The sequence below is a fragment of the Ovis canadensis genome, chromosome 3 (genome assembly GCF_042477335.2).
Source record: "Ovis canadensis isolate MfBH-ARS-UI-01 breed Bighorn chromosome 3, ARS-UI_OviCan_v2, whole genome shotgun sequence".
Taxonomy (NCBI): domain Eukaryota; kingdom Metazoa; phylum Chordata; class Mammalia; order Artiodactyla; family Bovidae; genus Ovis; species Ovis canadensis.
This window is the reverse complement of record NC_091247.1, coordinates 122,428,375-122,438,792: the sequence shown is the minus strand read 5'-3', so window position 1 is coordinate 122,438,792 and position 10,418 is coordinate 122,428,375. Positions and strand designations below refer to the sequence as shown.

The window sequence follows — 10,418 nt, the reverse complement described above, 5'->3', positions numbered from 1 at the left end:
CCAGGGCAGCCCTTGGTACACCATATGAGTTCTTCCTCAGGAGGGGCACTGCCTGAAGTGTCAAAGAGGGAAAGTAATTGGGGCAAAATTAGCTGATTTTTTTTTTTTTTGGTGTGTGTGGTTATTTCTTGTAAGGATGAGACTTTCTTGGATTGAAGGATTCAGTTGTTAATTTTGATAAATCTCACCCAGATCTCCAGGTAAAGGGCTCTGTGTTTTAACTAAAAGAAGAAACGGGATGTTGATAAAAGGGAAAAGGACGGATTCTTTCCCAATTGTCTTCACTTCTAACCACAAACGTGAGATCTACATGAGACAGAAAAGTGAACAGTTTAATTCAGACACAGGAAAGCAACCCATTTTCCTCCTTTTAAATCGACCCATAGGTAAACACCCAAATAAATGGGTTTGGGTGGTGTCTAAATTAAAGTGTGGTTCACCTTTATTTATGCCCTCTAAACATTTTTTTTTCAGTTGAATCAAATTAGACCAACTTTTGTTCATATAGAAACTTATCTTTTAATATTACAATACCAGGATCCTCGCACATTTTATATACAATATGTCACTCCACATTTAAAATATATTTCTTAGGTTTACATAAAAAATGAAAGTACTAATGTTATTTACAAAAATACATTCAATACCACTAACATTTAGATGCAACGTTCCCACTTTGTTTTAAACAGGAATGAACTTCTTCTGAACATGGCACAAAAGGATCATCATAATGAAAGTAAATATATTACAAAACCAACCAAACAAAAAGTAAAACCGCTAGATCTAAGCCACTCGCGGTTCCCAAGATACAAGCCCAAAGCCGAAAGGCTTTTTCATCGAGCGTGCACAGCAGTTTCCAAAAAGTTTCTTTGTGAATATGTCTCCTTCCCTATCATAAACTCCTGGGTCTGGCTTCCTAAATATTAATGTAACGTGATCTAAAGGATTAGGCGAAGCAGGGAGGGTGGGATCTTCCTGCTCCGTGGAGAACGTCCGGACCACTGAGTTACTTCTCCACCACCTCCTCCACGCAGGGGAGTTTGTGTTCCTCCGAGGAAATGCTGTCCACGATGGAAGAGAGGCATCGAAGGCTACTCGAGGCCGATGAATCAATGCTTGTCCCTCCTGGGAGCAGAAAACACACAGACACATAAACATACTCCCCATGGAAGGAAGGCAGCCCTGCTCCCCGCGCGAGGCGCGGTCCCCGCGTTGGGAACGCCAGCTCGCAGGGCACATCCCGGTTCCCGCTCGGCTCCGAGCATTGCTTTCTACCCCCAGAGAGCTCCCCAGCCCCTTCCCGGGAGTTTCTCTAGTAGCCCTATGCCCTTTTACTTTACCTTCCTTGGCAGTTATCACGAGCCCCCTGGAATGATCCGAAACACTTGGCCACTGGGAGCTGCAGGTGCGCAGGAAATCCGCACCCTCAAGCTGGAGGAAAACCGAGGCAGCAGATTAGTCAAGAAACATGGGTTCCGGGGGTGGGTTAGGGGGCCGTTGGCGGGGGTGTCTCCCCTGTTTCCTCAGGCCGGGTACGAATTTCCTGCCTCTTGCAGGCACCCCCGTGTTCACGGGTCACCGGGGGTTCATTAGCGAGGGAGCGGGAGGGGCGGGCGAGGAAGGGGGCCGGGAACGGAGACCGCGCAGCTGGAGGTTAAGGCCCGGAGGAAGGCACCTAATCAGCCTATCCGTTCCCCGGCCCCGGCGGCAGCATCTGGGCTCACATTTTCCTGCTTGGGTCTGTAGCTGAAGGGGTCCACCCCTAACTCCTGCATTTTGTCCTGCTGATCCAGCCGCTGCAGCAGGTCCTGCAACCGTTCGATGTAGTTAATGGCGCTCCGCAGAATCTCCACCTTGGGCAGCCTCTGGTTGGGGTTGGCCACAGTCCGTCGCTTCAGTGCCTCGAAGGCCTCGTTGATTTTCTTGAGCCGCCGCCTCTCGCGCAGGGTGGCGGCCTTCCGCCGGTCGGTGGGGGCAGATTTTCTCTTGCAGGTCTTGCAAGCCCAGATCAGACACTGGCCGGGGCAGTGGGGAGGCTGCAGGCCTGGGGGCGCCAGGACATGTTCCTCTCCGCTGCTGTCGCTCCCGGCTTCTGGGGGCATTTGGTCCTGGCAGGGCGACAGGGTACCATCACTCCCTGGATACAGAGGAGAGCCCTCTGCCACTTCTAAGGGCTGCAGGGTAACATTTTCCCCGTCCAAGTAGAAGAAATAGGAGCCAGTTTCAAAAAGGTCCATCATCATGTTCTCTTCCTTGGCCTCTGACTTGGTCTGAACGGGGTGATGGGCTCAAAAACCCAGAAGGTTCTGGGTTGTTACCCAGATGGCATTTAATTAGTGCGGTGACATAAGTGGCCCCAGCTTTATATATAGTAGCTCCTGAAACTCAATCCAACTTTTAGCTGTCATGGAGCATCAGTCTCTCAATGTGATTACAGCCAGTGCTCTCTAGAACATCTAGTTTGAAAGAAAACCGAGAAGTGTCACCTTCAGAATGATGTGACAACCTATACCCAGGACAGGTTAAAATGAAATGCATAGACCCCTAAATTTAAGCAAAGCAGCGAACACTTCGATTTGGGACACTTTAGAGGCTAACCTGCTTACAGGACAAGTTCAGAACAACTGGGGATTAACACTGCACTGTTCCCCTCCCCCAGGCTCATCTGAATTCTAAGTATAGACCCATGATGAAAGATTTCAAAGGCAATAGCTATTGCTCCAAAATAGCTTGGTTAATATTTGCAGAGTGGTTCAGCTCTTTTCTCTCTCCTGCCTCTCAAAAAGATGCTATTCCTGTGATAAAACCATTACAGTCCTTCCAAGGTTATACATGACTTTCAGGCTTCAGCCTCCATAGCAGCAGGTAAATCTCTTTCCTCTCTTTTACTAAGGTTGTATGACAGTTTGGGAGCTGGAAGGGGTGGCTAGAGGGTGCTCAGATTCCTTCCTTGGCTATCTTTTTCTGGAGGGTGGCAACGTAAGATCCAAATTCCATACCCCTCCATGGTGGACCAATAGTACCTATAAGGTAATGGGTGGGACTGAGGATGGGGATGCAATGAATGAATAATGTCTCTTGAGTAATAGTTTTAGTGGAAATAAGACTCATAGCTATTTGATATTCCAGTATTCAGTGTGGCACTCTAAGTTTCCTCTGGTAAGGCTCCTATTCTACACTGTGTGCTCACGGCTTTTTCATTCGCTTTCTTGGCACCCTTTGATGCAGAGAAGTTGTTTCATAGGATTCAGCTGAGAAAGGTAGCAATGAAGACGCAAACCAAGGAAGAGTGTGTTTAACTGCAGCTTGCCTGTGGTTCAGTGCACACAAGTATGGTGGCTGGGGAGGTAGTACAAGATAAGGATGACATGCAAGGCCCCTAAGTTCCAAAGAAGTCCCTTCAAGTTCTAGCTAAGTTAGTTTCTATTTCTGTGTGCCTAGGTAATACTAGGTTTCTATTTCTCTTAAGATAACAGTGGTTGCCTTATGGAATTTTGGGGACAATTCGATTAACTGATCCCATGCGTGTGAAGCATATAACCTTATATTAGCTGCTTGATGAACATTAATTATCATGGAAAGCATAAGGCTGTGTCAAGGCTAAGACCATTTCTTATGAAGGAAATGAAGCACAGCTGTGGCAGATACTTTTTCCTCCTATTGAAATTGTTTTATTTTGTTATACCCTTTCCTTTTCCCTTCCCTTTCCTTTCTTTCCCAGAGCTCTGGAAGACTCTGTCCAACTATAAATTGCCTTTCGGATGACAGTCACCTCTGGTTTTGGCCATTAGAGTCAGTGCCTGAAAAACCAGATGGAAACATAATATCTTCTTCTTCTACCCCAAGCAGTGATAATTATAGGCTATGCTCAATATGATTTCTTTTTTTTTTTTTTAATGAATAGGCTGAAAACAATGTCCTTGGACTCAATGGTCAGACAATGTAGAAACTAGTTACATTTTTGAATTAAGTCACTTACTCCAGAAGATAAATCTTCATATTTCCCTATCAAGCCATAGACCTGAGATGTTAAATTTTGCCATTTTATGCTGTTTTTACATTTTTGTTATTGTGCAGCTGTATATTCCTTATGAAGTATGAGAACCATTTTTCAGTTTTTAAAAAAGTAGGAAGTACAGGGAAGAGTAAGAATCTAATACTTTTGTGCAGTTTCTCCTATTTCTGCCAGTCCCCTGGTTGCTAATACCAGCAGTAGAGACTACAGATTGGAGGCTCCAAGAATTCATGGAATAGCCATAAATATATTATGGAAAATTACCCTGTGCTCTTAACTTCACTCTGTGCTGCATCTCCTAACGAGAAGACAATTTGAAAAGTCATTTTAAGCAGTAAAATTATATAGCATTATTGCTAAGATTATTAAGAAAATGATATCTAAAATTCATTTATTCAACATTTTTGAGTTACTTACTGAGTGCCAGATAGTGTCTTGGGTGCCAAGAATAAAGCAGTGAAAAATGATCCCTTTTCTTATGGAGATGAAATCTAGAAGGGTGAGTGAGATTGACTAACAATTTAAAAAATAGGAGAAATAGCACTTGAATTGGGGTGTAGAAGGCCTAGATCACAATTACTTTGGACCTCTGAGAACTTAGTCAACCTAATATCTCAAATTGGAGAAGGCAATGGCACCCCACTCCAGTACTCTTGCCTGGAAAATCCCATGGACGGAGGAGCCTGGTAGGGTGCAGTCTGTAGGATGCAGTCCATAGGTTTGCTGAGAGTTGGACACGACTCAGTGACTTCACTTTCACTTTTCACTTTCATGCATTGGAGAAGGAAATGGCAACCCACTCCAGTATTCTTGCCTGGAGGATCCCAGGGACGGCAGAGCCTGGTGGGCTGCTGTCTATGGGGTCGCACAGTCAGACACGACCGAAGCGACTTAGCAGCAGCAGCAGCAGCAGCAGCAATATCTCAGATTCTCAGTTTTTCACCCATAAAGTACATAATGGCAAAGATATCATATTCTCAAATGTCAGGATAAAGTTTTTAAAAATGCAAAATCACTTCAAAAATGTTGCATACCAATAAAAGAAAAGTATTTTTATTACTGCAATTAGGTTTACAGAAAAAAATGAGGTTAGAAAAATATTGCTTCTCAGAATTTTGTTGCTTAGATGATAGAAGCAACGTGTAAGGTGATAACGATTCTCAGACTTACCTCTGATTTTAAGATGTTTCGGGCAGATCTGAGACCGTCTATGCATTATGAACCTGCTAAAGAATATGGAAGTGCACTTTCTCCTATATTTTTCCCTTATGTAAATATCACCACTGGAGAAACAGTGAATTCAAAATATAGACAGAGAAGATTCTAGAAAGAAGAGGAAAAAGCTTTGGGGTGCTAATCAATAGCAGCTTCCAGATAGGGGTAGCATTTCTTTGAGTGAATTCAGCTATCACTACTGAATTGTCATTTCTTATTAAATTACAAAACCCCTTTAACAACATTCTCTAGAATTCAGTCCAATAATATTAGTTTTGTTATTCACCTTGTTCAAACAGATTTTTCCCCTTTTTGTTGTTTTGAGGGCTGAGGTAGGGATGGGAAGAGAGAAAAAAGGAAATGCCAACTTGGGAAATAACCACTTTTTATTAGATTAGGTAATGGGAAAATACACTGATTCCAAACAACTAACTAGTGAACTCTTGGAACTCAAACTGTTTACAGAATGTGAGATGCTTGTAATTGCAATTACATTATTTCTCAGTACAACATGGGAGACACAGATCTCGACAAGTGGTCAAAACGGGCTTATCCTCCAAGCTTTAGATAGTTCAACTGCATTTTTTAATTATGAGAAAAGTAAATAATAAGAAAATAATAAAATTAAATATCAATAAGTCACTTCAGGGGCCTAGCGTTCATAACAAAATGTGAAAGTAAGTCAGTAATAGAATTGAGAGTTTTCAAATAGTTTTCAAATTATTCTTATTTCATGCTTAGTTATTTGTAGATGCATTTTCTTCCCATCATCTCCACAAAATCTTGAATATGTCCAGCTTTTCCTCTCTGTGAAAAAGTGTAGGAGGGAAAGGATTATAGTTGGCCCAGCCAACAGTGGGTTTCCGCTGCGAGCCTTTGGGAAGGTGTTTTATCTGGCGGCAAAGCAGAGTCTCAGATAAGTCGGAAACTAAGTTCTAGCCATTCATAATTATACATTCCAGGCTTATTTTAAAAGAGATCAAATGGCATATATAATATATACATCATAGATTTGTTGTTAGCATAAAATGGAAAAATATATGTTGAGTCCATATTATGGAGTGGGCATTCAAAAATGTTAATTTCCTTCCTTCCCAATCTTACGGCTTCTGATTGAAATAGCCAAAGGGAATTAATTGAAGTATGCAGATCGGTTAGGACAGATATTTAGGATAAATTTAGGGATTTGTGTTAATTGTGTAACAGAAGTGAAAATATTAGCACTAGTATTAGTTGCTCAGTTGTGTCCAACTCTTGGCGACCCCATGGGCTGTAGCCAGCCAGGCTCCTCCATCCATGGGGTTCTCCAGGCAAGAATACTGGAGTGGGTTGCTGTTCCCTTCACCATGGGATCTTCCTGACCCAGGGATCCAACCCAGGTCTCCTGTACTGCTGGCAGATTCTTTACCATCTGAGCCACCAGGGAATATTAGCACTAGTGACTCCAGTAATTGTGTTCCGTGTATTTATGCCCTCAACAAATTTCTGGTTTACTAGGGGGGCAGACTCTGATTTTTTTAAAAATTACACAAGTGACTAGGAAATTGGAGGAAGAGAATGTGGTTTCTTATGAGTGTGTAACAATGAAGAATCTGTCACGAATGGATGGAATGGTCTGGGAAGTTCCCAAGATGTGGGGTTGGTATTTCTAGGGAGCAGATTTGAAGATTTTTAACAGACCTGGCGATTAGGGAAGTGGTGAGAGTAGGAGAAAGTTCAGGGAAGAAGTAGACACAGCATTAGTCAGAAGCTGATGAAGAGGTTTTCGTGGCTTATACCTAGGGACTTTGGCTAGATTGTTGCCTTTGTTGTTCAGTGACTAAACCCTGTCAGACTCTTGGCGACCCCGTGGCCTATCACACACCAGGCTCCCCTGTCCGTCACCGTCTCCCCTAGTTTGCTCAAACTCATGTCCGTTGAGTCAGTGAGACCGGGTTCAAAAAAGCAGATTCTGTTATAGCTGAAAAAGCAGAACTGAGGGCCAGATAGAAAATAGTTATACTTTTTCCGCAGTGGAAAGAAAGACGAGGAAAGGGAATAAAAGAAAGAGGGCTGGAGGAGGAGGAGAAGGAGAGGAGGAAAATGAACGGCACGAAGTCCAGCCTGTGGGGAGAAGAGGGGTCAGCTAGCAAGGCCAGGCAGTGGCCCTAAAGAATAGGAAGGGCCGCTGACTGAAAGGGAAAATTCAGAAGAGGCAGATTAATGCTCTCAACTTGTGGCTGCTAAATGAGTAACATGAGCCCGGGCACCTGTAATTTACCTAATCTTCAGACAGTTTGTGCCCAGAGATTCCCAAACACCGTGGTAAATATAGCTTACATGTAGACTGACGGAACGTTCGAGTTACTGCTGAGGACAAGGTGGGGGGGCAAACCACACAGAGGAGAAGGGAAGCTTTTTTAAAAAATTCAAGAAGGATTTTATTTGTAGTTATAAACATTTTTTTTTTGAATTGGAGGAAAATAGCTTTACAGTATGTTGGTTTCTGCCGTACAACAGCGTGAATTAGTGACAATTATACGTAGATTCCCTCTCCGGTCAGCCTCTCTCCCCTTCCCCTATCTCACTCATCTAAGTCATCACAGAGCACCCGGCTGGGCTCCCTGTGTTACAGAGCAACTTTTCAGAGCTATCTGTTTTACACATGATAGTGTGTCTGTGTGGACGCCGCTTTCTCCATTTGTCCCAAAGGCAAATCCCCTGCAACCTCCAGGTAGTGGCAGTGAGAAGTTGGGCAGAGAAAAGCTGGGCTGGGCAGCAGCCTTTTACAAGCAGCTCTGAAGAAATGTGTCTAAGATAAGCAGAGAGGAACCAGAGAGGCTGCTCTTCAGATGTTTCAAGAAATTTATTTTTTTACTCTTTGCTCTCAACCCCCATATAGAACACAATTTCCACAAAAACTTGTGTTCAGTTCATGCACTAAGCACAGAGGGCTACTGAAAGAAGCTGCAGCTCATTTATTTTCTAGGTACAACATCTAGGGAAAGAGACAGTAAATAGGAGCGTTTCTCCTCTACCCCAGAAACACTCATTCCTTGGTGCTTACAAAATGAAGCTTCCTTTATAATTCTGCGCACTCCCTGTCTTCGCTCAGATTGAGGGATTTTAGAGCAATATTTGTGAAACATTACAATGTTTCTAGGTTAAGTGTTCCTACCCTGTGGGTTGCCAACTGGCAAAGGTTTGCTTAGGACAAGTACACTGAAGGTCCTGCTTTCGGGACTAAGCCTGGGAAATCCCCAGGCAAATCAGAACAAGCTGTAAGCATCTATCCAGGATAGATGGGTAGAATCTATTCATGGATATGAGCAATGAACAGAGTACAGGATGTATAGACTTTTTTCTTTAAAGAGAATTATAGTGATTACAAGTATGGGATTTGATGTTAGACATAAGTTCTAAACTCAGCTCTGCCACTCAGCTCTCACTAATATTTGACCTTGGGCAAGTAATTTTAACTTAAGTCTCAGCTAGTCCATAAAAGGGAGAAGGCAATGGCACCCCACTCCAGTACTCTTGCCTGGCAAATCCTATGGGCGGGGGAGCCTGGTAGGCTGCAGTCCATGGGGTCGCTAGGAGTCGGACACAACTGAGCAACTTCACTTTCACTTTTCACTTTCATGCATTGGAGAAGGAAATGGCAACCCACTCCAGTGTTCTTGCCTGGAGAATCCCAGAGATGGGGGAGCCTGGTGGGCTGCCGTCTATGGGGTCGCACAGAGTCAGACACGACTGAAGTGACTTAGCAGCAGCAGCAGCAGCAGTCCATAAGATGGAAATAATATTACCTTATAAGTTGGTTTCAATGATTAAAACTGTTAATAAGCAACTAATATACAGTGTCCAGCACACAGTAAACAATACAAACTGGTATTATTTCACTTGATTGAAGAAAAGAAAAATCACCCGTCTACCGCTTGCCTCAATAAGTCATACTTTGGGTTTTTTGTCCTATATATGGCCAAAATTTTATATGATATAATATTATATAATGTAAATTTTATATTAAATAATTTTAAGAATATAAATATAATATCATGTATATATGGTCTTTTTCACTTAAACTTAGTAGTTTATGTAATCATAAACTTTTTTCATGATGCTCCATAATAACTGATTAAAATGTCTAAGATATATGGAATGGCCTTTCAATGTTGTTTACATCTTTCAGAAACTAAATGATTGTGATCTTCAGATGATCCAAATTATAGTAGGGTCTGGTGTTACCAGCTTGCTAAGCTAAACAGATGTCTCTAGTATAGAATGGTTAGCCAAGTATTTTGTTACTGCCCTCCAACTGGCTGGTTATGACATATTGTCCAAAATAGTTGGTGCTTTAAAGCCTATGTCAGAGCCTACTGTGACAAATAGTCACCACTGTACAAACACATTTATCCCATAAAGTTTCTCTACCGGTTTGGAAAAAAGCAGTTGTTTAATCAGACGTACACACACATTTCACACTTTTTCAGAAGTTCAGACATCTCACCTTGAGATAAATACATGTTAGCTTTTAGGATGGTAAGTGGCAGAAGCATGCCAAAAGTGATAAAATGTTTAAATTGTACATAACCTGGTGCTTTTTAAGTACAGGAATTATTTCAGTGTGTTGCTAGTCACATAAAAATTAATCATGTTAAGTTTTGTCTTCCCTAATTTCAAGATCTGGGCTAGGTGTTGTGATTGGAAAAGGCATGCTATATAATTTCACAATGTAAGCACAATCTTTTTATTAAGTAATTAATTTTTTTTCTGTGTAAGTATAAACTATATGAGATTAAAAGCTGTTTGACACTGTAATATTCCAGGATTTGTACTTTTAGAGTATAGCATAAAGAGTAGCTATATATAATTTATTTTGTAAAGTTGTAGCCATCAGTCAATTTTGAAAAAAAAAAGTGGCAATTCCTGTGTTGAAGCACTTTAGATAAATGATTTCATTATATATCACAATGTTTTGGGCTTCCCTGATAGCTCAGTTGGTAAAGAATCTGCCTGCAATGCAGGAGACCCCAGTTTGATTCCTGGGTTGGAAATATCTCCTGGAGAAGGGATAGGCTACCCACTCCAGTATTCTTGGGTTTCACTTGTGTGACTCAGCTGGTAAAGAATCCGCCGACAATGTGGGAGACCTGGGTTCGATCCCTGGGTTGGGAAGATTCCCTGGAGAAGGGAAAGGCTACCCACT

The 10,418-nt window shown here is 42.2% G+C and overlaps 1 protein-coding gene and 1 long non-coding RNA gene across 2 annotated transcripts in view; one reads left to right on the top strand and one right to left on the bottom strand.

The window, feature by feature from the left end:
• Window positions 1-494: 494 nt before the first annotated feature.
• Window positions 495-2,387, bottom strand: MYF6 (myogenic factor 6). Its single transcript, XM_069580644.1, has 3 exons — window positions 1,725-2,387; window positions 1,341-1,431; window positions 495-1,125 (listed from the first exon to the last, which is right to left on the bottom strand). Exons 1-3 carry the CDS (start codon window positions 2,241-2,243, stop codon window positions 1,007-1,009), a joined length of 729 nt encoding a protein of 242 aa, XP_069436745.1. The 5' UTR covers window positions 2,244-2,387; the 3' UTR covers window positions 495-1,006.
• Window positions 2,388-2,717: 330 nt separating this feature from the next.
• Window positions 2,718-10,418, top strand: part of LOC138437224 (uncharacterized) — a 90,499-nt gene continuing 82,798 nt past the window's right edge. The window contains exon 1 of the long non-coding RNA XR_011255831.1: window positions 2,718-2,865. This is a non-coding gene — a long non-coding RNA (uncharacterized lncRNA). The remainder of the gene's footprint in view (window positions 2,866-10,418) is intronic.